The sequence below is a fragment of the Salmo salar genome, chromosome 27 (assembly GCF_965601325.2).
Source record: "Salmo salar chromosome 27, fSalSal1, whole genome shotgun sequence".
NCBI classification, from domain to species: Eukaryota; Metazoa; Chordata; class Actinopteri; order Salmoniformes; family Salmonidae; genus Salmo; species Salmo salar.
The window spans coordinates 12404335-12431326 of NC_138317.1; the positions used below are offsets into that span (position 1 = coordinate 12404335).

A 26992-nucleotide genomic window follows, 5' to 3' on the forward strand; every position below is an offset into this window, starting at 1 on the left:
TTTTGTTGTCCATGATTTATGTTCTCCATTTCTACCTACAGTGAAAAATCACAGTATTTTGATAGCCATTATTTTTTATTTTAATTTCAATGCAAAATTGCAACACAATAACAAATGAACATAGGACATCACTACAAGTATATTTTCTCTTAACAAACATAAAATAACATTAAAGTAAAGCAAATAAAAATCACTACACGTGAAATGTCCGTTTCAAAACTTTAAGTACCTCATAAAATAAAGAGAATAAGGTCAGGGGTTAAAATTGCGTAAACCTATGAGAGTTGTAAGAATACATGTATTTATTTTTTGTTATTGACTTATTCTAGAGATTTGATGAAATATTTGATTTCAAGTTAAAAATGTATTATATTTCCATAGCCATAGCTATATTTTTCTTCAGTATGATGGCACAGCCTACATCCATGGAAACCTCCCACGCCCTATTTTACCTGACAACAGCTAGGTTAATTTCAACCCTCGAAAATCATTGGATAGAAATACTCTTCAAAGAACAAGGAACGCAACGCAGGGGGAAAAAAGTAGGCAGCATTTCAAACTCATTAATGACACATCCTCCTCCACTTACCCTCGCCTTCCGCCCTTGGGGGAATCCCCGCGACCATCTTTGTCGTCGGTCCAAGTGTTTAGCCAAGAAAGGGAAGTTGGCAACGTAAGCCCCTCAGCCCTCGTGTTTTATCGAGTTTGTACACTCGCAATCAAAGATGTTCTCATCTATCAGTGGTACAATTATGTCCCTTCAGTGCCTGAAACTAGTGATGGGTCTTTCGCGAATGAGTCGGCTCTGTCGGTGAACATTGCATATCAGAAGAGCCAAATCTATTCGTAATTTTTTTTTAAATTAAGATATGAATAATCATAAGATTTAAATGAATATAATTAACTAAATGCTCAAGTGTACACACATTCGTTCTGACTGTCTGCTCAGACTAACAGCCTTACCTGTTGTTCCTGTCAATCAGACACGCAGTGTCAACCAATGGAGGTTGGACAGCTGTGAAAACAACAGCTGGAAAATGAGTCGGAAGCACAGTAGCATTTGGATGCATTTTAATAATGTAGCCAATGTTAGAGCACAGTGTAAAATTTTCCAAAACAAAATCTCATATAAAGCCAGTTCTACTCACAACCTACACCGCCATGCGAACTGTACACAACTGTGAAGCTAGCTGTAGCGGAGCTTCGAGAAACTAGCGGGCCTGCTAGTGATAGTGGTGGAGCCAGCACCTCCACACGTACATGTCAGTTGGCTTTTCATATCCGATCATGTCAGGGCATTTCGTATGCAGCAGCTGTTAAAAGTGTTGAGGGTTTGAATGGTGCACTTGAAGAGTAATATGGTTGTGGATAGGCCTTCACTGCAGGCTGCACGGGTTGCCTTTCACCAGGAGGATCCTGAGATTTTAAAGGTTAGGAAGGTGGACTTTGTGGCCTTCATAACTATTGTGATTAATGGCACTGCCAAGATGGTGAGCATGTCCAGGAAGATGGAAATCATTGTGGAAGCGGCAGAGCAGTTCCTGGGGTTGAAAGATTCTGCGAAGGAGTATGATGGGAGATATGGAGAATTGAAGGAAGTAGTGCGAGTTTTGTTTTGTCAATATAGCATTTTTATTTGGGTGGATTAGGTCAGTTTCTCTATCACGTATGGATTTTCTTTTTACCTTGTTTTGGTTTCAAGCCGTCCAGTTGGCGGCGGCAAAACACCGTTTTGGGTTGTAGTCAGCCATAAAACCCACTGCAGGAAGAAGGAACGCAACAGATATTTGTGAGGGCGCTTTCCATCGACATATACTTTTTAAATAGGGATATAGCTTAAGAAAACGGCTGTAGTTTAATTAGCAAGATGTATAGACCTAATTTGATGTTTTTTTTTTTATTTTTTTTTCTGGAATGTATTTGCCGGAGCCAAAGCCGTAAGTTATGTACTCGATATCAAAAGTGAAAGTAAACGTTTACGGCCAGGCGTGGCAAAAGAATAATAAAAATATATAACTAAAATCGCTTACCATAAATACTGCTGTGGTATATTAGCATAATAGTCTACTTGTTGTAATTGCATTGAAGCATTTGTAGTCGACCTTTATGCGCGTTCCTCCATCATTGTATCGGTTACTGGAAAGCTGTTGCGCACTTACAGGCCAGGAACGGTGCAATAACAACACACATTTGTAAGGAAACCGATAAAATACATTGCGCTTTTTTACTTTACTTAGAACAACAAGGCATTGCATTATCACAAAGTAAAACATGTGCCAAGAAGATTTTATATGTTTGTAATGTGTTTTCAGTTTTACAGTAGCCTATATACTGACGACTATTGCAATTTTACACACATTTGTTTTAGCAGCAACTACTCTTCCTGGGGTGCAACAAAAACATACCATGACAACTAACAAAACACTTATACACTCACTGATAGACAAGGACGGTCATACACATGTCTAATACGATATACAACAACAAAAGAACAATACATTTAACAAAGGAAAGAGGAAATGCATATGATTTATTTCCTTGATATGGTAGAGAATCCGGGGGATAGCCCCGACCGGGACTCAAACCTGGATCTAGCGACTGTCAAGCCAACAATTTAATCATTACAGCAAGAGGTCCGAACTACTTGATGAGTTCGGTTTTGTCAATCATCTACTTCCCCAGAGTCAGATGAACTTGTGGATACCATTTTTAGGTATCTGCGTCCAGTGTGGAGGAAGTTGGTGTTACTTTTTGAGCCAATGCTAACTAGCTGTACCCAAAGATTGTTAGTCATTGCGCTAACGCTAGTTAGCAGTTGCACTAACGTTAGTTAGAGGTAGTTTCACAAGCCAATGCTAACTTCCTTCATTCTGGACACAGCCATAAAAAATGGTTAATCTGACTCTGGGGAAGTAGATAAAGGGCCTCATTGCCAAAATCCAGAAGTATCTCTTCAATATATTAACATGAAATAGGTTGATTTATAAGTTGCAGAATGTGTCCTAGTTCTCACTAATGCACTAGTGTGGGCTTATTTGTTATTTATGTCACCTACCATTTAGACAACATCATGCAATTAATTGAACACTATTAATTGAATACATTATTTTGTTGGCCATTACAGACCTACAGTATGATATAGATAAATATTTAACATACAGTAATTTCCGTTTCAAGTTTTACAGCATTGTCTGAGTAACATGGAGAGAAGGCAGATTCAGACAAATTATCTCAAATGTTTAAATGTTTTTCCCTACAGACATCTACTCCCTGAATTACATCTACACTGCCCTGTCAAAGCCAGTAGACTTGCCTGGTATCCATGAGTTCACTGCCATGGGTCTGATGAACAACCAACAGATTGATTACTATGACAGTGTGTCAAAGAAGAAGATTCCCAAACAGGACTGGATGAGGGAGAAGCTGCCAGCAGACTACTGGGAAAAAGGAACTCAGTCACGCAAGAGCAAGGAGCAGTGGTTCAAAGTCAACGTCAACATCCTGATGGATCGCATGAGGCACAACAACACTGGTGAGGGAACACCTGCAATCTGTCCTACGCTCACTGTTAATCTTTTAAAATTGTAGGTCATTAGTTATCCATGTATATTGTCATAGAGGCGTCATTCACCTTTTTCAATATAGTTTTTTCCTGTCAGATGTGCATATCCTTCAGTGGAAACATGGCTGTGAGATTGACCAACAGAGTGACGGCACATTGAAATTCATAAAGGGCACTGACCAATACAGCTACGATGGTGACGACTTCCTGGCCTTTGATGATGTCACTATGCAGTGGGTGGCCCCAGTTGATCAAGCTCTGCCGACTAAGAGGAAGTGGGACGGGGTGCAGATCCTCAACCAGTACACCAAGGGCTACCTGGAGAAGGAGTGTGTGGACTGGCTGTCCAAATTCATGGAATATGGGGAGAAAGAATTCAGTAGGCCTGATTGTGAGTACTTAAATAGTATAGCCTAACAAACAAAAACGACCATTTGTACATGTGAGATCAGAAATAATAGTAATGTTCTCTGTTTATTCCCTCTTTAGCTGCTCCAAAGGTCTATGCATTTGCTAAAAAGGCCAAAACCGCAGGACATGTCCGACTGACCTGCATGGCCACAGGTTTCTATCCCAAAGATGTGGTTATGCATATTAAGAAGAATGGTGTTCCATTGACCGACCGTGATGGAGTGCAGTCTGCAGGAGTTCTACCCAATGATGATGAGACCTACCAGATCAGGATGAGTGTGCAGATCCCAGAGGCAGACAAGGAAACGTATGAATGTTATGTCCACCATAGAACATTGGAGAAGCCAATTGTGGTAAAATGGGGTAAAGTATGGTTAATTCGGTTTAGTGTTGTTATTGATGGTTAATATGGTTTAGTGTTATTGACACAGGAAGCAATCTTAATTTGAACAGAACAGCATACTAACAACAGCTTTGCAAGTGAAGCAGGAACGAAACTGAAATTAGCTTCTGGTTACATATTGTTGCTTTTTATATATACTATACCTTTTTGTTTTGCAGATGGAATATGTTGTGATTGCAGTAGTTTCAATGCTGTAGTCATTGGGGCTGTAGTCATCACCTTTATTGTAGTTCTGATCTTGGTGGTCCTCTTTGTTCTGCACAGAAGAGGGACAATTGGTAGGTCTTTATTTATATCAATTAACAATTAAATGTTTTTGTCGTTAAATGTTAAGAAAAGTTTTATCTAAGGTACTACTATGAAAGCTGGGCACTACGGCCAAAATCCATATGAATTATAACATTTCTATTTATTTTTCTCTTTACACATTAAAGTGATTCCTGGCTTGAGAACTACAGGTTAGTATCACAGCCTCTCCCTCGGTCTGTATACATGTCATTTATCAACATAATGGTCGATTGTTACATATAACATACTTTTGACACTAGTTGTAAGGACAACATGATGTTTTTAATCAAAACTAACTGTTTGTCCAATTGTAAAGAAATCCTATGTTGCAATCAAGCATTTACTGTGTTCAGATATACTTTTTGGTTCTGAAAAAAAGGCCTATTTAAGACACTCATTCCTATTACATTCTCCTCTTCTGAAGAGAGTGGTTGCATTGAATACATTGTGTTAAAAGTTACTTTTGAAAGTCACAGATAATTCTGTTTTTTCAATGTACTGAAACTTTAGATTGTGTTTTTCCAGCTACTGGCAATGGAGTGGCATTTTCTGGAGTGAACACTTCATAGTATGGTAAGGCAACAAAGTGTGTAATGCCACAACTAAACAAAATACAGTACATGAAGTTAGGTATTTCCTCAAGGAAAGTTGCTTTTCTCTGACAGACATACAAATTCACAAAACTAACTAAAGGCTGCATTTTTTATTTTTCAACATTTTACAGATGCTCTTATCCATTTCTAGTACTGGTCCCCCGTGGGAATCTAACCCACAACCCTGGTGTTGCAAGTGCCACGCTTTACCAACTGAGCCATACGAGACACTGTAGAAGTGTATTGTAGCTATACATTCGAACATATAATGACATCTTCCTGTTTTTCTTCAGCTAATTAAAAAAAAATATATATATATATATATATATATATATATATATATATATATTTATTTAACCAGGTAAGCTAGTTGAGAACAAGTTCTCATTTACAACTGCGACCTGGCCAAGATGAAGCAAAGCAGTGCGACACAAACAACAACACAGAGTTACACATGGAATAAATAAACATGCAGTCAATAACACAATAGAGAAAAAGTCTATATACAGTGTATGCAAATGAGGTAAGATAAGGGAGGTAGGCAATAAATAGGCCATAGTGGTGAAATAATTACAATTTAGCAATTAAACACTGGAGTGATAGATGTGCAAAAGATGAACGTGCAAGTAGAGATACTGGCGTAGTTGGATGAGGTAGTTGGATGGGCTATTTACAGATGGGCTATGTACAGGTGCAGTGATCTGTGAGCTGCTCTGACAGCTGGTGCTTGAAGTTAGTGAGGGAGATATGGGTCTCCAGCGACAATGATTTTTGCAGTTTGTTCCAGTCATTGGCAGCAGAGAACTGGAAGGAAAGGCGGCCAAAGGAGGAATTGGCTTTGGGGGTGACCAGTGAAATATACCTGCTGGAGCGCGTACTACGGGTGGGTGCTGCTATGGTGACCAGTGAGCTGAGATAAGGTGGGGCTTTACCTAGCAAAGACTTACAGATGACCTGGAGCCAGTGGGTTTGGCGACGAATGTGAAGCGAGGGCCAGCCAACGAGAGCATACAGGTTGCAGTGGAGGGTAGTATATGGGGCTTTGGTGACAAAAGATGGCACTGTGATAGACTGCATCCAATTTGCTTATTAAAGTGTTGGAGGCTATTTTGTAAATGACATCGCTGAAGTCAAGGATCGGCAGGATAGTCAGTTTTACGAGGGTGTGTTTGGCAGCATGAGTGAAGGATGCTTTGTTGCAAAATAGGAAGCCGATTCTAGATTTAATTTTGGATTGGAGATGCTTAAATGTGTCTGGAATGAGAGTTTGCAGTCTAACCAGACATCTAGGTATTTGTAGTTGTCCACATATTCTAAGTCAAAACTGTCCAGAGTAGTGATGCTGTACGGGCTGGAAGGTGTGGGCGGCGATCGGTTGAAGAGCATGCATTTAGTTTTACTTGCATTTAAGAGCAGTTGGAGGCCACGGAAGGAGAGTTGTATGGCATTGAAGCTCGTCTGGAGGTTAGTTAACACAGTGTCCAAAGAAGGGCCAGAAGTTCACAGATGGCAATGGTATACAAGTATACAGATGGCAATGGTATACAAGTATACAGATGGCAATGGTATACAAGTATACAGATGGCAATGGAGTGGCTGTAATGGGGTTAAAAGGAAATAGCAAGGTAAGACAACAGTCTTCAATCACACAAATAAACTAAATCAATTAGGTTAGGTGTTGCTTCAGAAAGTTGATGGTAAATTACATATAAATGTATTCATAATGAGTTCTACAAGTATGTGTAAATACTAGCCAAATGATTGTAGATTTTGTTTTTGCTGTTCTCAATGGCTGACCCCAATATGAGAGATTTTGTGTGTGGTCTTCACCATAGTCCAAAGGTTTCCTTGGTTACTCTATAAGACAAGCAATGTTGTTATTATAATAATAAACATGCAGGGAAATCTGAGTCACAATATGCCAGAGAACAGAACAAGGCACTATTCTCAATCACATATACACAAAAAAAATATTGTTTGCTTACCACACAATAAGCATATTTTTCATTAACAAATGGTTTCATGATATTTCAAGCCTTATCTAGTTTTTGGGGTGGCCAGAGTTGGAGCAATATCAAATTACTATATCATCCTTATGGACAGTTATTTTACAACTGTATTATTTTATGGTGAAAATAAAAGCTATAGTAACCCATAATTCATTTAGATGAAATAGGATTATGCAATAGTTTAGATGACTGCTTTGTCTGAAATTGTTGAGTTGTTTTTCCATCTCAGTAGTAATAAGTAATCAGTGTAACTACATTTTGCACTGTAACTCGTGTTCAATCTAATAATGCCCATATTTTCCATGTTGTCTAATTATGTGCAGGTGGATCGATGACCATTGGTGGCCAAACTTCCTGACCGGACCACAAAGGAACCTCAATTTCATAATTTTATAGGATGGCTATTGATAACGCTTGTTATTCAGTTACAATGTTTCAATCTTATAAGCTAGTGATGGAAATGATAGTTACTTTGATGCAATGTGCTAAAAACTGCTGAATTTTATCGTTTTTGCTGTTCTTGAGTAAGTACTTGCTTCCAAATAGAGTCTCATAAGTGAGGTGGTTAGGCACCATTTGGATTGATGTATCTCATTCTGTCGTACATTTCATTGTTTTACTGTTACAGTGGATGTTACTGTATGGAGAGGCATCTTTAAGGTAATTGTATCATTCTTCAGGGATTATAACTAGACTTGTACTAGATCAGGGTTATATAAACCTGGAGGTATATGCTGATATGTTTTATATCCATGGCCAATCAATGACATACTCATATTTTAAGTAACATTTCAAAAGAGTTATAGACAAACATTGCAAATTTCCTAAGTATTAACAATGCTCTACAATATTAAACAACACAATTTTAACATATTTGCAGCATCTTAAAACAAGATATACAATATGGTAAACACACTCATGAAACACACAAATGTGTTAGAGAAAATGTGATTTTTTGTTAATCAAAATATTACTTGAAATATCATTTGTTATGATTGTTTATTTCAACCTTGGGCCCATTTCATAACCGTTCACTGGGTTACCAGGCTAAGACAAACCTATACTCTTGAATTAATATGCAGTGGAGTTTCTTTTAATATCACATTTTAAACATTGATTCATGGAGGACACTAATAATTCCAACATGCAATCTTGAAGCTCAAGACAAAAATATTTTTTCTCTTATGCCAGAAACCTAGTTAGTGTTTTTTAATGAGTAGGGTCTCAGGTGTTATGCATGCTACCTGTGGACTAAATGCATTCACCAAATTATTTCATTAATTAATGGCACTGCTGTTACTATTTACTAAACCAGTATTTCACATGACTTACTGTATGTAATACGCACACTCTATAATCTGTACTGCTTTTCAAATATCCTGAATGATTTGTTTTTCTGAAATAAATAAATAATAAAAGCCCCTTTTTTTCCACGTTCTGTAATTCTAAATATGGTCTACCATATATTCAACAGTACAGGCCAAAATGTTGTTTAAAAGTTTGAAAAGTATAGCCTGTTGCACATGAATTTATCTACAGGAGGATAGTGTTGGCTAATGATAACAGAATTGTAAGCAACAGCGCATTTGCACAGAGTTCTGATTATGAATGGTGTGCAAAGACAAGGTATGACTATTGCTTATGAAGTACAGTTGCATCAAAGAGACTTTGGACTTTGTGCAACACCTGTTCAACTTAATGATCAGGATCAACACAGGCGTTTACTTGTTAGAGAAAGCTAAGAGCACACAGTCGTTGCATTGTGTGGCAGACCTGAAGTAGACACAGAATTTAGTATTTTTGTATATTTTAGGGTCATAGAATACATGTGAGGGTTCAAAATGTATTTGTTGTAATTTTGCTCTTGTTTGGGACACTTTCAACAGTGAACAGCATTAAGAAGGATTTTACTTCTAGAAAATGTATCATAAGTGAAAATGAAAGCTCTTGGCAGAGCCATATATATATATATATATATATATATATATATATATATATATATAGCCTACATTATTTTTCAAATCAATAAACTTAATTTTGAATTGCTAGCTTATTATTTTGGTTGAATGAAATATAATGCTTTGTTCATATTATTCATATTGTAATGTTATATTCATATTATTGATAACTCCAGCTTTTTGTTTAATGGTAGGCTAGTTTTGAAGGTCCTTATATTGCGATGTTTCCTTATTGCCGCTGGCAAGTTCCATTGACTATACACCTGAGAAAATCATTTTGACCTGGCAACATAAGACAGTTGGATTGGTTGGAACTGCCAGGTGTCAGATGACAAGACTATATAGTATGACTGGCACATAAAAGTGCTTAGTCTCTGTTTAGTCTTATTTAGTCTCTTTCAGAACAACAAATTAGTCTAATACATCATTGAATTAAACAAAGTTTCAATAAAATAATGGATTGATTGATCAGGTAGTCTAGATTTCATACCAAGACAATGATTATGATGTTACTATGTTTACAGTTATCAATACTCATACTTTGTTTTTAAATTCACATCACTTCCTCACTTCTTTTACATCTCTACCCAGGAGTTGTGACTAACCCATTTGCTGCATTTTGTAACCGTTAGAGACATGGGCGCTGAGCTACATCTACACTGCCCTGTCAAAGCCAGTAGAATTGCCAGGTATCCGTGAATTCACTGCCATGAGTCTGATGAATAACAAACAGATTGACTACTATGACAGTGTGTCAAAGAAGAAGATTCCCAAACAGGACTGGATGAGGGAGAAGCTGCCAGCAGACTACTGGGAAAAAGGCACTCAGTCACGCAAGAGCAAGGAGCAGTGGATCAAAGTTAATGTCGATATCTTGATGAAGCACATGATGCATTACAACACTGGTGATGGACCGCACCTGCATTTGTATCACTACATAGCCTACTATATTTTACTAAAACTCCAAGATAATTGATCAACTTCTAAGTACAATGCAAAGACTGGACTTGACCATACCATAGGTGAGTATATCCTGCTTCTGTAGAGTACCTCAGCATGAATCACAATACCCATAAAACCCTGCGTTCAAACAGGGAAATGGTTCCAATCGTTTTCCACCATTCATTTTCCCAATAGGGGATTTTATAAACACTGAACAGAAGGTCTGTGTTTTGTGTAGGCTTACCCTGGCGTGACGTTTTGATAACTGTAAATCTCTCTCGGCAAGGTGACATTTATCAGTATATTTGCCTGTATTTACCCCCAACAAATGAAATGCGAATTAACTGCTAATGTGGCTATCATAAAACATGCAACGATGATATGGATGAGACTGCTGAAAAGAATCTCTGGATTAACTATCTAATGTTAGCTAAATGTAGCAATGAATACATTTTCTACATTTCTTTACATTTACCTGTTAGCAAAGGTGTCAGTTAGAGATGACGTGCAGGAGTTTGCAGGGATTTGTAGTCTTGCATGATGTCTACTTTGATGCTAATTAGCATTTAGAATCTGAGAGTAAATAGAGCTGAATATATTGATAAAAATCATCTTGTCCGAGAGAAATTTACATGGATATCAAAACGCCACGCCAGGCTAAGCCTATACGAAACACAGCCCTTATTTCAAGTGTGTCTAAAATCCCCTATGGTAAAAATGAATGGTTGAAAAATGATTGGAACCATTTCCCTGTTTGACCGCTAGGTTTTATGGGTATTATGGCACCTCCACTGTGGGGCTCTATTCTACTTGTTTTTCCTCTTATGTCCATAGTCTTCAGTGGAAACATGACTGTGCGGTTGCCCAACAGATTGACGGCACATTGAAATTCATAAAGGGCACTGACCAATACAGCTACAATGGTGACGACTTCCTGGCCTTTGATGATGCCACTATGCAGAGGGTGGCCCCAGTTGTTCAAGCTCAGCCGACTAAGAGGAAGTGGGATGGGGTGCAGATCCTCAACCAGAACACCAAGGGCTACCTGGGAAGGAGTGTGTGGACTGCCTGTCCAAGAATTGAGGACGATTGTTTTAAGGCAGGGTTTCCCAAACTTGTCCTGGGGACCCCAAGGGGTTCACGTTTTGGTTTTTGCCCTAGCACTACACAGCAGATAAAAAAATGAAGTAATAATCTAGCTTTGATTATTTCAATCAGCTGTGTAGTGTTACTGCGAAAAAGGACCGAGTTTGGGAAACGCTGTTTTAAGGAATATCAAATTAATTGGAATTCTAAATCAAGGAATGATGGTAATAAAATGTACCTTAATCAATCTGTTACATTTTTTCTATTATTTGTATTTAATAATCATTAAATTTTTTGTTCATCACTTAGCCTACAATGGTTGTTGAAAGAGACCAAACTAAAAAAACTGATCTTTGATCAACGAAATTGGACACTAGGCTAGTCGGCACCATAGCATTTCCAACCAATCAAACGGTCCTTTTCTGTTGCCAGGTGAGAGTTTTCACAGGTGTACAGTCAGGTATAGTCAATGTACTTGGCAGCAACAGGCGAATAATACAATTGTAGCCTAATTATCAATACAGTTTTAAGAACTAAATAAAATGTTGAGACGTTGTAGTTAAGTAACAAATTATTATTTTTGACAGTTCACGCACATTTTGGGTGTCAACAGAACAATAAATAACATAACATTTTCACATGATACAATAATTGAACATGATTTGTCAAAATAATTTCCCCATATTATTATTATATTTTTTTTACTTGCAACTCGGCAAAAAAACATTTCACTTACAGAAATAAATATTCTTACCGCTGTCCACCGTCGAAAGTGTCGCAAAAAGGAACAAAAGTAATACATTTTTAACGCACACATGAATGTTGAACGGCCCGAAAATAAGAAGACTAATATGCCTAAATAAAGTCTGCTTCAAATTTCCAGGTGAACTAGACATTGTGACATCAGTGCACCTTGGCTTTCACAACAAGGTGAGCTCCAGGCTTTCCTCATGGAATGTGGTCAAACAAGTTTGGTTGGTTATGTAAACTGTACAATAGAAATCGAATTATGGTTCCAGCATCAATACATCTGGTAAGAAAAACATGAAAACACATGTTCATTTTCTATATCTAAAATGTGATTCACAAAAATGTTATTCGGGTGAAAACACATTTATTTTGGCACATCTTATTCTCACAAGGAATCCCACTGCGATTTTCAAAAGATCAAAATGATCATAAACTAAGAACTTCATATCCAAACATATCTGATCAGAATGGTAAATGCTTGGAAATGAATACATCCAGATTCACAGTATTTGTTGATTAAAAAAACAGAATCACACGTTCTTTGGTTTGGATGCGCTGTCAGTCACTTTAATGTCTGAGAGAATAGAGAGATAAAGTCATTATGGCAATGGCTGCTTGCTTTTAATACTCAGGGCTATAGCTGCAGTAACAGTGGGATTTCTAATAACATTAATTTAGATAACTCTATGAATTACAATAGAAGTTCAATATTACCAGAGTCGGGGGTGGACAAGGACCATTTCATGAAATAAATAGTAGTGGTGTGTTAGTATTACATGTCCATGTAGTCTCTTGATGTTGATATTTGTTGGGATGTTGGTTAATATATGGTTTGCAGTGTCAATGCCTGTAGTTGGATGCAGGGTGGTATGGCTGCTGGCACCAAATCTGTTAAGTGCTCAGACACCGTGTAACGGCTGTCGGAAGGAGCGGACCAAAGCGCAGCGTGTTGAGTGCTCATAATCAATATTTATTTAAACTTAGAACACTAAAGAAGAAATAAAAAAAAGGGAAACCGAGCACGCACAGTCCTGTAAGGATCATAAACTACACAGAAGACAACAACCCACAAAACACAAGTGGAAAAAACCCCTACTTAAGTATGATCTCCAATTATAGACAACGAGGACCAGCTGCCTATAATTGGAGATCAACCCAAAAAGCCCCAACAAAGAAATAGAATACTAGAACACAACATAGAAATAGAAAACATAGAACTAAACACAAAACACCCCCTGTCACGCCCTGACCAACTCTACCATAGAAAATAACCTCTTACTATGGTCAGGACGTGACAGTACCCCCCCCAAAGGTGCGGACTCTGACCATACCTACACAAAACAACAAACCCCCCCAAACACCCCCCCCCAAAAGAATACCACAAAGGGAGGGTAGGGTGGGTGACTAACGTCTATGGCAGCTCATGTGCAGTACCCAGAACCTTCTCATCCCGCGCATTCCCTAGTGGAGGAGGTGGCTCTGGTTCGGGGAGTAACCCCCGCTCCGCCCGCTGATCCCTCTGCTTCTGTGCCACTGGACCGTGGATCGTCGCCGGAGGATCTGGGCTGCGGATCGTCGCCGGAGGATTCTGGGCTGCGGATCGTCGCCGGAGGATTCTGGGCTGCGGATCGTCGCCGGAGGATTCTGGGCTGCGGATCGTCGCCGGAGGATTCTGGGCTGCGGATCGTCGCCGGAGGATTCTGGGCTGCGGATCGTCGCCGGAGGATTCTGCATCTCAGTAGGTTCCGGACTGTAGGCCGTCGCCGGAAGCTCTGGACTGGGAACTGTCGCCGGAAGCTCTGGACTGGGAACTGTCGCCGGAAGCTCTGGACTGGGAACTGTCCGCCGGAAGCTCTGGACTGGGAACTGTCCGCCGGAAGCTCTGGACTGGGAACTGTCCGCCGGAAGCTCTGGACTGGGAACTGTCCCCCGGAAGCTCTGGACTGGGAACTGTCCCCCGGAAGCTCTGGACTGGGAACTGTCCCCCGGAAGCTCTGGACTGGGAACTGTCCCCCGGAAGCTCTGGACTGGGAACTGTCCCCCGGAAGCTCTGGACTGGGAACTGTCCCCCGGAAGCTCTGGACTGGGAACTGTCCCCCGGAAGCTCTGGACTGGGAACTGTCCCCCGGAAGCTCTGGACTGGGAACTGTCCCCCGGAAGCTCTGGACTGGGAACTGTCGCCGGAAGCTCTGGACTGGGAACTGTCGCCGGAAGCTCTGGAGGCCTGATGTGTGGGGCTGGCATAGGGGGCGCCAGACTAGTAACACGCACCTCAGGGCGAGTGCGGGACACAGGAACTGAACACCCCGGACTGGGCAGGCGCACTGGAGGCCTGATGCGTGGGGCTGGCATAGGAGGCGCCAGACTGGTAACACACACCTCAGGACAAGTGCGAGGAGCAGGCACAGGACATACTGGGCCGTGAAGGCGCACTGGAGATCTCGAGCGTAGAGCTGGCACCACCCGTTCTGGCTGGATGCTCAACCTAGCTCGACCAATGCAGGGCGAGGGCACAGATTGCATTGGCCTGTGAATGCGCACTGGTGACTTCCTCACTAAGGTATTTCTAGACTTTTCAGAATTAAACTCAGACACTGCAGTGGTTGGAGGAGATTTTAATTGTTTGTTGAACCCCCTTATTGATAAGCTTCCCAGTGGTATAGCCTCACTCTCTCCTCAAGCTAAGTCACTTACAGCTATTTGTGATGATCTGGGGTATGCTGATGTTTGGAGAGCTTTTCATCCCTCCAACAGAGAGTTCACTTTTTTCTCTGCACCTCATGGATGTCAGACTAGAATAGATTACTTTTTTATGCCCAGGACGTCACTGCAGTCGGTTTTATCCGCTAGGATAGGAAGCATAGTCATATCTGATCATGCGGAGGTGATCCTGGACATAAAACTCAACGGGGCATTCAATCAGTCAAGACACTGGAGGTTGAATACAACCATTCTTAAAGACCATACATTCACATCATATTTTATTACAGAGTTTAAAGCATTTTTCTCTATTAACTCTCAATCAACAGATAACCCCTCACTCCTTTGGGAAACCTGTAAGGCGTACGCCAGGGGTCTGATTATGTCATACGCAGCCACTAAGAGGCGGAAAAGCGTGAAAAGCAAAAAACACTAGAGGGTGAATTAGGAACTAAAGAGAAGGACTACATTGAAACTCCCACTCCTGCCCTATTAAAGGAAATATCAGTCATTAGATCAACGTTGGACTCCCTCCTAACACAGGACGCTGAAAAGAAAATGAGATTTGTCAAGCAAAAGCTATATGAACACGGCGATAAGCCAGGAAAGTACTTGGCGTACCTAGCTAAAAAGAGAGCTGACTCACAGTCAATTGCGGCTATTACTGATTCTGATGGAAATAATTTATATGAAAATAAATTGATAAATGACTCATTTAAGAAATTTTATGCAAATCTTTATGCCTCAGAACTGCCAAATGACGCACCCAAGTTAATGGAGAACTTCTTTTCTAAGATTGAGCTCCCTACTATCTCCGAAGAACAGAGGTCTCTCCTTAATGCTCCTATTACTGAGGAAGAGATAATGTCCGCAATTAAGAATCTGCAAAATGGTAAGGCCCCAGGACCGGATGGGTTTTGTAGTGAGTTCTATAAAGAGTTCCATGGCCTGATCCTTGAGCCATTGCGTGATATGTTTAACCACTCATTTTCAAATGACCAGCTCCCCCAAACGCTGCGAGAAGCCAACATATCACTTATTCTCAAAAAGGGAAAATGTCCGGAGTCTTGTTCCTCGTACAGACCAATTTCCCTTCTGAATGTGGATAGAAAATTGCTTTCTAAAATTCTAGCCACAAGATTAGAGGACTCACTGCCACTAATTGTGAAAGAAGACCAAACTGGCTTCATTAAGGGACGTAGGTCATGTAACAATGTCAGACGGCTTCTTAATGTAATTGAAGTCTACCAACGAAGTGCTATGGATGGTCTTGTGCTCTCCCTAGATGCTGAGAAAGCATTTGATCGTGTGGAGTGGTCTTACCTATTCTTTGCTCTAAATAAATTTGGTCTGGGGGACAACTTTATAAAATGGGTGAAAGTTTTATATGATGATCCTCAGGCTGCTGTCCTTACTAATGGACTACGGTCAAATAGCTTCCCTATACACAGAGGTACCAGACAGGGCTGTCCTTTGTCCCCCCTCCTATTTGCACTTGTTATGGAACCACTGGCCGAGGCCATCAGGGTAACGCCTGCTATACAGGGGCTGCTCATTGGTGATGTTCACCATAAAATAAGCTTGTATGCTGATGATGTCCTGATATTCATTTCTAATCCCAAGACTTCAATCACATCTCTTATTAAATATTATTGAGTTATTCAGCGAATTCTCAGGCTACAAGATTAACCTAACTAAATCAGAGGCTATGCCACTTGGTAACCTTCACTCTGTACCTAATACTTCTCCCCCTTCCCTTTTAAATGGTCTCCCTCAGGTTTTACATATCTGGGTATATTTGTAACTCCTAAATTCCAGCAAATGTACAAAGCCAATTTTGTTCCCTTGTTCGACACAATAAGACAGGATCTGGAGCGCTGGAACTCTCTTCCGATTTCATGGTTGGGTAGAATATCCCTCTTGAAAATTAACATTTTACCTAGGCTACTCTACCCAATCCAAATGATCCCAGTATTACTCTCCAATAAGGTAATAAAGGATGTAAATGGATGGCTAAGTTCCTTTATATGGAGTAAACGCAAGCCAAGACTTAAGATGGCAATATTGCAGCTGCCAAGTTCTATGGGTGGCTTGGATCTGCCCAATATCAGGTTCTATCAGTGGTGTGCCCACCTATGTTATATCTCAGACTGGATCACAAACGATGACTCCTCTATTTGGTTAGACATTGAGACTTCTCTTTCAAAATACCCTTTACAGGATCTTTTTGTTTTTCACAAGTTTCAAGTCTGTAAAAGATCATTGTAACAACCCCATTACACTTAACACACTCAAAGTATGGAGGTCAGTTCAACGTTTCCTGGGAAGGTCCAAACTAACCTCTGCTCTTACCCCAATTCTCAACAACCCAGATTTCGCCCCAGGATTGCTGGATGCTGGCTTTAACGTTTGGCTTAATAAGGGCATACGCAGACTAAATTACTTATTTGCGGATAAGATTTTATTGTCATTTGAGCAGATGGTCGAGAAATATCAACTCCCAAAGCAGGACTTTTTCCGTTTCCTACAAGTAAGACATTATATTCTGAAGAGCACCACCTTAATTGGCAACCCTGATATGTCTGTCATTGAAAGAATGCTTTTTTCCCACAAAGGAAAATGTCTGTAAGTCTGTTTTATGATGCTTTAAGGTCCTTTTCCGCTGTCGATACACAAAGGGTGAAACAAGTGTGGGAGAAAGAACTGTCTGTTACTATTGACGAAGAGATGTGGGAGGACATTTGGAAATATGCAAAAACAATATCTATATGTAATCGTACTAGAGCAATTCAATTAAGAATAATACACAGATTGCATATATCCCCAAATCGCAGACATGCTTTTAGCCCCTCTTCCACTTCTCCTCAATGTCTTAAATGTAAAACTGATACAGGCACCCTAACACATTGTTTATGGTCATGTACCAAAATACAAAGATATTGGTCGGGTGTTCTGCAAGAAATTGAAAAGATCCTAGGGGTCGATCTAGAATTGGACCCAGTCTCTCTACTGTTAGGTCTCCCTAGTAGGCATGTAACTTCTGTGGGTAAGAGGAGGCTTTACAACATCCTCACCTTCGCAGCGAGGAAAAACATACTTTTACAGTGGATTAGTGATAAGGTTCCCTCTATTAAAGATTGGCATAAGATACTGTTTGAATGGGTGCCGCTGGAATATCTGACATGTACATTGCATTCTAAGACAGATCAGTTCTACAGAGTATGGGAAACTTACCTAAATTACCTAGAACCTGAAGTGTCAGCTATTATGCTGCAAGGATTCTCTTAGAATGGTGGTCTATGTATTTCAGAATTACACTGTACGTTCCATGTGGGGAACTCAACTTCTTGGTTTAAACTGAGCTTTTTTAAATTTAATTTAATTTTAATTTAATTTAATTTAATTTAATTTTTAATTTTTTTATCTCTGTTTATGTTTGTTTAAAATGTATGTATTGAGAGACACAATGAGGGGGATGGGGTGAGAGAAGCGCTGAGCGGGGAGAGGGAAAGGGTGTGTGTGTGTGTGTGTGTACGTGCGTGCATACATACGGATATGTGTAAGTGAGTGCTGTTTTTTTTACCTTGTCTTTGTTGTTGTATCTCTTAATGTGGGTGAAAATTTGGAAACTCCAATAAAAAATACTGTTACAAAAAGAATGAGTTCCTATGAGGCCATGATTGTATAAAAAACAAATATATTAATGATAAATTATGTTACCTCCATTAGTCAGCATTGCCTCCCTCTAGACGTTCGTTGCTGCCTTGACCTGGAACAGCAGAACTAACATCTGTACTTCCATAGTTTCAACTGCAATCACTATGTACTTAAGAAATATATAATAAAATAACTGACAATACTTTTTAATAACATTACCAGTCAGTGCTGCTAGTGTCATAATTTATCACTGGGAAAAGATAATATTATCATTCTTTAATTAGATACAGATATACAGAATTGAGTGTTATATATGCTCATAGTCTATTGGCACATAGCCGCGTGAAGTAGGTCTGCTGAGGGTGCTGCAGAACCCCGATTAAATATAAATCATACAAATTGTGAACTTGGCCTTTATTTATGAGGCATTTATAAGTTATATTCTTGAAGGATCAATGGGTATGTATAATGATTTTATAAGTCCAATAATGCATACAGCAACGACAGATTTCCCCTTTAATTGTGAACTGCTTTACAACGCTGATATTCTGCATGATCGCTACAGATTGAATCGAGCTCTTAGTGTTAATGTCTAAAAAGGTGTCCAATAATTCACTGCAAAGAGATTTTCTTTACCTCAGAACAAATCACATGGTAAACTTGATAACATATGAATCTTAGTTCGTACATCAACCCATGAAACAATGAGTAGTTTACATGCGCACTAATAATTCGATATTAAACTGATTATGGCAGAAGGCCGAGTATGGCATTAGTCATGTAAACACCTTACTCTGCTTATCTTAATCGGCAAAAATCATAATCGGAGTAAGCATACGCCGATAAAAACACCTGTTTTTCTGAGCAATCTTTAGAATTATTAGGACATGTACAGCTTAATCAGCATTCCAGCTGTGTATTTGATCTGCGCATGTGCAGAACCGGGTAGCGCAACACCCCTCTATTATGCCCGAGTGAAGTGAATGTTCCCTGAGACTGTCTTGGGGAGAGCAGTTAGTGATATTCGTCAGTTTTAAGTATAAAAGTATCTGGATTAGGCCATAAACGGAGTTCCCAGATAAGTAAGGCCTGTTCATGTGTGTTTTTGACCTACGATTTACCACACACACCAGCATGCATGCACAACTTACCGGATACCATGGGATTTATTTTGTGGGACCTTTTCAATTTGGTTTTAAATTGGGTATGCAGAATGATGGAAATGTTTGAAATGTTTGTAAAGGGTTTCGGAAGGACAGGGGAAAAAAAGGGATAGGAAATATTTAACGGTGTCGAATGCCCTGTATCCTGACTTTCTGGTGAGGCCTGATCAATCTCATTAGAAATGAAATAGAAATCGAAACTGGTGGGATTTAATTATAAAATGAATAAGAAACACCAGTCTCTATTCTATTTAACCATTACTTTATGAGATACTATTATTTCCTTATGGAGTTGTAAATCTAAGTTGATTGGTTATTCAATTTAATTATTTTTGAGTTAACATGCAGTGTTTGTTTTTGAATCACGTTGTGAATCATGTGTTCAAAGGGGAAATTACCAGTTCCCTGGGGCCCTGGTCTTTGGGTAAATACACAAATGTATTTTGTTCAGTCTGCATATAGAAGGGAAAATATGTTAATAAGAGTTGACAGTTACTCCAAATGGATTGTGATATGTGTATTACTGATTTCACTTTTGTTTTGTTTCAATACAAATTTCACCAGATTGGGTCTGCTGGATTGTTGGGATACCCCCATGGGTTAGGGTGCTAACTCCCTGATCTGGTAACTCTTCCGAGAGGTCGCCAGTAAAACAAGGGAGTATGAACTAAATTTTGAAATGGTTTCAACAGTAACCGTATGTTGTTATGCTCTTTGACATTTGTCGTAGAGATAAGGTTATTAAGAAAATTGGGAATGTAATAATTTGTCATATAGTCAATGCTTGTCTGGATTTCCTGAATCAGAAACGAATTGAACTAAACTTTTGTTCTATCTGTCCTCTCTTGAGGTTATCATGGAAGGTGATGTCAGATTGTGTCTTAATGCATGGTAGGAATAATTTGACCACAAACAGTGTGTGTGAGCCTCAAAACCCTCCCTAACCGGCTGAAGAAAGAGCGACAGAGGCGTTCAATGCGATAGTAACAACACTCCTGTCTGAGTCCGACTCATTAACCTGGGTACGGGCGGAAGGACTGCGCCATGAGTCCTGAGACCGCGCATGTGGAGTGAGCATGGAGAGATAACATTCAAACTTCCCTCAAGCTCCTGGTGTACTGGTGGGAGAAATGGACCAGACAGAATGGTGGTAGCAGCTCAGGTGAGAGACTCGTATGTGGGAAAAACTGATTACTTTATATTACCAAGGGCCATCAAATGTGACAGGCAAGAGTTACAAATGTGCCGTTGGGAAGGAGGAAGTGCCGGGAGGGGGGGTGGTATTAATCAAGGTCTACACACTGCGAACAATTTAGACTAAGAATGCATTGAGATACCGATATTTCATTACCATGCCACTTGAGACAGGAAAACAGGGACAAAGGGGGGTTGTAATGAGAAGTGTTATTACCGGAAATAAAAGGTCCCGCTTATAAATGTACATTCTAACCGTGAAGATGTGTGCTAGGTTGAGAAGCTCGCATTAGAGTGATAGACTCAAAGTAAAGCCCTAAAGACTGTCATTCTAAATTTGGGTTGGATAATTTCTAAAATGTTTTATCTATGATTCGGCTCCAGCGAGAGAGTTGCTCTCAGACTGTTGAGGGGTGGGTACACTGCCCAAATGTATTAGGCCTACGGAGGCTGTACAGACCTTGTCTTTAAGTGTCCTCCAATAGGGAGGTTGCTAGAGAACTCACTGGATGATAGCTTGGGTCAACAATTTTTTATTTCATTATAAAAATCATTTTTACCATGTCATCAGAATTTTTATGTCAAATCGCATCGATACATATAGATTGCTCGATGATGCGGTACAATTAATTGCATACAAGGCTCATAGTCTGTGTCTTGTGTTAACACCCAAGGATGAAAATGAAGGAGACGGGCATGGAGACCAGCATGACATCGGCATAGCACGTAAAGGATGGGCGGTTCTGTCCCCAGTTGTAGTAGCATCAAGGGTGGTGTGAAATTATTAAACATGTATTTTCTCTCTTCCCTGTTTAAGTCAATATGTTTTTAGGTTTCGTGGAACATAGAGTAATCATTGTTCCAGAGGAGGGACTGACATATATTGCCTAATTGATTTGAGAATATTTTAGTATATTTATAACTTTAGAAGTGCATTAGGAGTAGTGACCATGTGTTATGGGTTAGATGGAATGATATATGTGCAAATGTATCTGTAGCAGGAGGCGAGGTACACATGAGGTCTGCGTTTGAGACAGAAGGTTTACATAAGGCTGTTAAGTGGGATCGAATGTGACTGAGGTGGAGATCTGTGGGGGCTTAAAAATTGAGGTCGGGGTGATAGTGGTATCATTCCCAGAGGCTATGTATATTGTTACAGGAGATAGCTCGTAGGAGAGGGAGGACAGCTAACTGCACAATATAGGGACTATTACACATACCCAGATCATGGTGAAAGTAGCAGAGATAGTGTTGGCGTTTCAGACACTTTCAGGAAACCTGTGACTCAGAGTTTTGTTAGGTTTGATATTCTTCCAACGTCATTGATCTCTTTCCCATTTATAACAGCCAAACAGACAGCGAACACTTAACAGATTCCATGCAGTAGTTATTCTCACGGCAGTCGCTATAGGGACAATAATTGAAGGAGGCTATAGTAACCACATGGAATTGGACTACGGCGCAAATTGGGGATTTTGAGGTGTGCGTCATGGGCAGTGTTAGTAGTAGCAGGGGTTACTGTAGTAGCATTGTAGGGAGAGTCTATGTTGTCAGGAAATGACCCATGCGTTGCAGTGTGTATATTCCCAGGTGAAAGCGGCACATGAGGAGCAGGAGATAACCGAGAGAACGGGCTGAATTCTGGAGATTGAGTGTACATCAAGATACACCTGGAGGGGGTGTTGGGACAGCGTTGGTCTGGTCTACACACAGTACTCCTTACAGCACCTGCAGTGGTAAAGATCGTCTCTCCTCGGTGGGTTCACCCTTCTCACGTGAAGTGAGGTCCAGCTGCATAATGGGTGAGCTTGAAGACGCAGTGACAGAGGAAGCGGAGCTAAAGAGAGAGAGAAAGAGTAGATTCCACTATAGACATGCAGATGGGTTGGGTCTTGGAGCTACTTTAACCACCATAGTTGGGTTGGGTTAGTTGCTTTATTGGTTAATGCATCAGATGAAAGGATAGATGTTGGGGTAATTGTACTCTGGACAACATTCTGGAGGCATTGATGTGAAAGCATATACAGTGCTGGGTTACCTCAAGAGGATGTAGCGTTGATTAGGGATACGCATTCGCCTATCAGGTGACGTGCCTATCAGGTGGCAATGGAGGAGGAAAGAGATGAGGAACAAAGTGAAAATGACATGGCTTGGGAACACCTCTTGGATCCTGTGGTCTGACGGGGAAGACTGGGCGAAAGCATGAGGAGGGTTTTTAAGGCTTTCATTTTTGCCAAACTCAGCAGAAAAGTATCCTGAAGGCATAGTCAGGTGAAGAGAGAGTGGGAATGGTCATGTTATCAAACTTTGGGTTTTCTTTGCATGTATAATTATGCATAGATTACCACATTGTTAATACTGTTATGTTTTGTGTTTCTTGTTGCTTTGAGGTCAACAGCTCCAGTGGACACGTTATTATCAGTGTTCTACGAGAAATGGAAATACGATTGTGCTTGGTATGACTATAGAATAGAGGCCATAAGTCTCTGAGTTTGTAAACCTCACTGTGAATGTTAATTATGTTTTGTTTTTTTGTTCATGTTTTGTTATCATTGTTTGTTCATGTATAAGTCATTTCCAAGTTTATGTAAGATGAACAGCAGGAAGCTATTGTTCAAGAGGAGGGACTGTTGGGTTCTGAGAATATGAAATATACTTATTCATGTCACTGAGGGAGAGAAGGTAATGTATAATGTTTACATTATGTCAGGATATGTTGTTGTTAGCCAGCAGGGATCCTTTGGGAGGGATCCTCTGGGAGGAGAAGACACACAGTCTGGTACCAGTCACCATGACAGCTGTGAGTTGGGGAGGAGTGAGCACTTGGGAGCTGCTTTTCTTTATCTTAGGAATTTAATGATAGGATTTAGTGTAAATAATATGTCATTTTGATTTACTTATTTTTCTGCTGACGACAGGTAGGGTTGTGAGGTGCTAAAAAGAGGTAGGGAATTTGTAACATTTATTGCCACCTTTCATCCAGCCTATGCGGCGATCTCATTGTGCTACACTCTATGAACTACCCGTGTGCAATAAATTCTGAATGTTTTTAGGAAGCAATTTAGATTGAAAATATATGTTGTGTGCTCTCTTTAAATGACTCGCCCTTTGTGTCTAATCCAAAGACTGTCTCAAAACATCTGAACCTGAGGAGCAGCGAGTTCTCCACAGAGAGCTTCAGGGTCACCTGGGAACACTCAGCCCAAGACGTGGTCCTCTACACTCACCTGGACCCCAACCAGAGGAGGAGCACTAATGAGGTATTTCTGTCTGTCTGTCTAGTTTTCCGTCTGTCTGTCTAGTTTTCTGTCTGTCTGTCTGGTTTTCTGTCTGTCTGTCTGATTTTCTGTCTGCCTGTCTAGTTTTCTGTCAGTCTGTCTGGTTTTCTGTCTAGTTTTCTGTCTTTTTATTTTTCTGTCTGTCTGTCGGTCTGGTTTCTGTCTGTCTCTGTTTGTCTCTCTCTCTCTCTCTCTCTCTCTCTCTCTCTCTCTCTCTCTCTCTCTCTCTCTTCATGGTGAAGACGCAGGTGAATGGTAACATGAACACCTACCTTCTAAACACTGAAGAATAACGAGCATGCTGTTTGACACAATGAACCTAGGTGTACTTCACATACTTTCTAGGTGTACTTCACATACTTTCAGCTTTAGTATGAAGATCGACAAGGATGAGATCATCCTTCAAGATCAAAACAACTTACTGAAAGATGTTGAAAACAAATCCCACACAAGAGCCACATACAGTAGAGGAGCATTATTGTGACAGAATACAATGACTTTGGAAAAAGTAAAAAATGTTGTTTAAGTTCAATTTTTGTTTTTGGTGCTGCTCTATGGTCATCAATGAAGACCGAACGCCCACAATGATGACGCCATACCCATTGAACCCATTTTTTTACAATCACATACCTCCCCACTAACACACAGGCATTGATGGTTGTGTTATTGTACACGTTTAAAGATATCCATTACAAAGCTTAAGTGTCCCACTTTGCTAAGTGTCCCACTTAACCAAAACTCACCCGAATGGGGTATGGTTTATCTAACCTTGGGTGTATATTGCTGTATCCATATTTTTTTTTACCTCAACAGAATGGGCTTCTTTCTAGTTATTTTACCACCTGAATTTAAGGGGATTTGTCGCTACACAAATACACTCAGAAAGAAAACAATTGTAAGGCATTTAATGTTTGCCATATATCAGGGGTGAAAGTAAGGCGGTAAGGTCCAGTATGACGTCCCCGCAAAATAAATATTGGGGGTACGCCGTACCTGTAAAACATGAGCCTATCACAATTAATACAACATGCCCTCAAAAATATAGGCTATTACACCATTATGTAACATTACTACATGTCTGAGGCATGAAACATTTTCGAATTAACATGGTGGTCTATGCTCCAAATTGCATTGTGGTTTGAGGAGAACACTTACATTTTGTAAAGGTGGAGATGAGAGGTCGAGACGCTGGAGGTCAATTCGGAGTCTGAGGACCGCGTGGACAACAGTGGATGCATCAATTCAGGCTAGGCTAAGTGTAGGCCTAATGACAATGGCAGAATGTCATCACAATACACCTAGGTGTTTTGTAACAGGTGTCTCTTTCCATTCATCACATTGCGGCTGCTCAGTGCACTGTTGGGGTTTGGATGCTGAAACTATTTAGTGAGTGGACGAATGTTCGCAGATAGCCTATAGGAGCGCCTTTGTTAAGCGATTGTTTGGCAGTCAGATGAAAACCTCCTGACTGGTTGTGTTTATTCCACATTAAAAGGCATAGGCGGCGTATCCATAAGGCTAGGGGAAGCTACGCTTTCACTAAAGTAAATATAATTAAATTGCTAAAATTATATAGCCTAATTAGCTTACTCCTGTCTATACAGAAATAAATAAAATCATTGAAAATCGGATACTACACCAGAAAGCATGATTTGGCCTACAGTTGGAAGAGCCCGCATGTTGGGCAGCACGTGCTGCAAATACAAAATAGATTATTGTTGAGATGTGACTGTCAGTGAAAAGCAGAGACCCAGCAATGCATATCATATTATTTATTTCAATGATTTCCTTATATGAACTGTAAGTCGGTAAAATCTGTGATATTTTTTCATCTTGTGTTTATATTTTTGTTCAGTATATAATAATGTTATGGTAAATTTAAGCATTTTATGATTATTCCTCGTGACTACTTGTTTTGTTCCACAGTTTGTCATGGTTATAATATCAGTATGTGCATGTAGTTTAGAGTTTCAATTTTTAATGTCATGTGCACAAGTACAGTGAAATGCCTTTCTTGCAAGCTCTAAACCCAACAATGCAGTAATCAATAATAAGATGTATAGATGTTTGTGATGATATTGTACACAGTAAGTGCCAGGAAATGTGTGTGTGCAATATCAAGTAACCCAATCCCACCCCTATTATGACAATATGAGGTCTTTGTATCTTTGTACTTTAATAAATGTTCTGTATTAACTAATGGAAGTATAGGTTGTCTTTAATCTACTCGTTGTCTAAAAGCATTTTTCAACAGATCAGATAGCTGAAGTAAATTCCTATCAGTCAAATCGGAGAAGTCATGCCTTACTAGACTGCTTTTAACAGACCAGGTTAAGTTAGGATCATGCTACAATCCTCTTAGACATGCTCCGGAATTTTGGCAATTAGGAAGTATTTTTCAAACCTCCTGCTTTGGGCTGGATGTTTCAATGTGTAGTTCATACATAATCTATTAGCAGAATTACTGTTTTACCTCAATTGGCCACAAAATCCCTAGTTTGAAAGCGACTGTTTTCTGGAAGCTGTGCAGCACCATTTTCCCCCACATGGGCCAGCCCCCTAGCAATTAGAATTTCAGCCAATGAGCTTCAGCCCCTTTCCCATTTGAGTAACAGCTAGCAAGATGCACACACAGCAGAGCAAGAGAGGGAGCACATAAATTAAGCAAAAAAAGAAACGCCCCTTTTTCAGGACCCTGTCTTTCAAAAATAATTCGTAAAAATCCAAATAACTTCACAGATCTTTATTGTAAAGGGTTTAAACACTGTTTCCCATGCTTGTTCAATGAACCATAAACAATTAATGAACATGCACCTGTGGAACGGTCATTAAGACACTAACAGCTTACAGACGGTAGGCAATTAAGGTCACAGTTATGAAAACTTAGGACACTAAAGTTTCTACAGACTCTGAAAACCCCAAAAAGAAAGATGCCCAGGGTCCCTGCTCATCTGCGTTAATATGCCTTAGGCATGCTGCAAGGAGGCGTGAGGACTGC

At 40.0% G+C, this 26992-nt stretch overlaps 1 protein-coding gene and 1 pseudogene across 2 annotated transcripts; both read left to right on the top strand.

The window, feature by feature from the left end:
* The first annotated feature begins 1635 nt into the window (after positions 1-1635).
* On the top strand, positions 1636-8687 carry LOC106588380 (major histocompatibility complex class I-related protein 1). 2 transcript variants are annotated; one of them, XM_014177295.3, is made up of 8 exons: positions 1636-1937; positions 3260-3532; positions 3660-3953; positions 4052-4336; positions 4535-4654; positions 4811-4834; positions 5190-5237; positions 7590-8687. In XM_014177295.3, the coding sequence occupies exons 1-7, from the start codon at positions 1868-1870 to the stop codon at positions 5231-5233; spliced, it is 1110 nt and encodes a 369-aa protein (XP_014032770.3). In that variant the 5' UTR covers positions 1636-1867; the 3' UTR covers positions 5234-5237; positions 7590-8687. The 2 variants fall into 2 exon arrangements, with proteins under 2 accessions (XP_014032770.3, XP_082826153.1); XM_082970027.1 differs by having other exon boundaries at positions 1926-2192.
* On the top strand, positions 6597-11359 carry LOC106588260 (class I histocompatibility antigen, F10 alpha chain-like; annotated as a pseudogene).
* Positions 11360-26992: the final 15633 nt, after the last annotated feature.

Excerpts from the sequence above, each read along its gene's own strand:
- LOC106588380 (XM_014177295.3), top strand. The coding sequence starts at position 1,868 with ATGTATAGACCTAATTTGATGTTTTTTTTTTTATTTTTTTTTCTGGAA. Across the intron at positions 1,938-3,259 it reads TATTTGCCGGAGCCAAAGCC|ACATCTACTCCCTGAATTAC; the intron begins GTAAGTTATGTA and ends TTTTCCCTACAG. Across the intron at positions 3,954-4,051 it reads AGAATTCAGTAGGCCTGATT|CTGCTCCAAAGGTCTATGCA; the intron begins GTGAGTACTTAA and ends TTCCCTCTTTAG.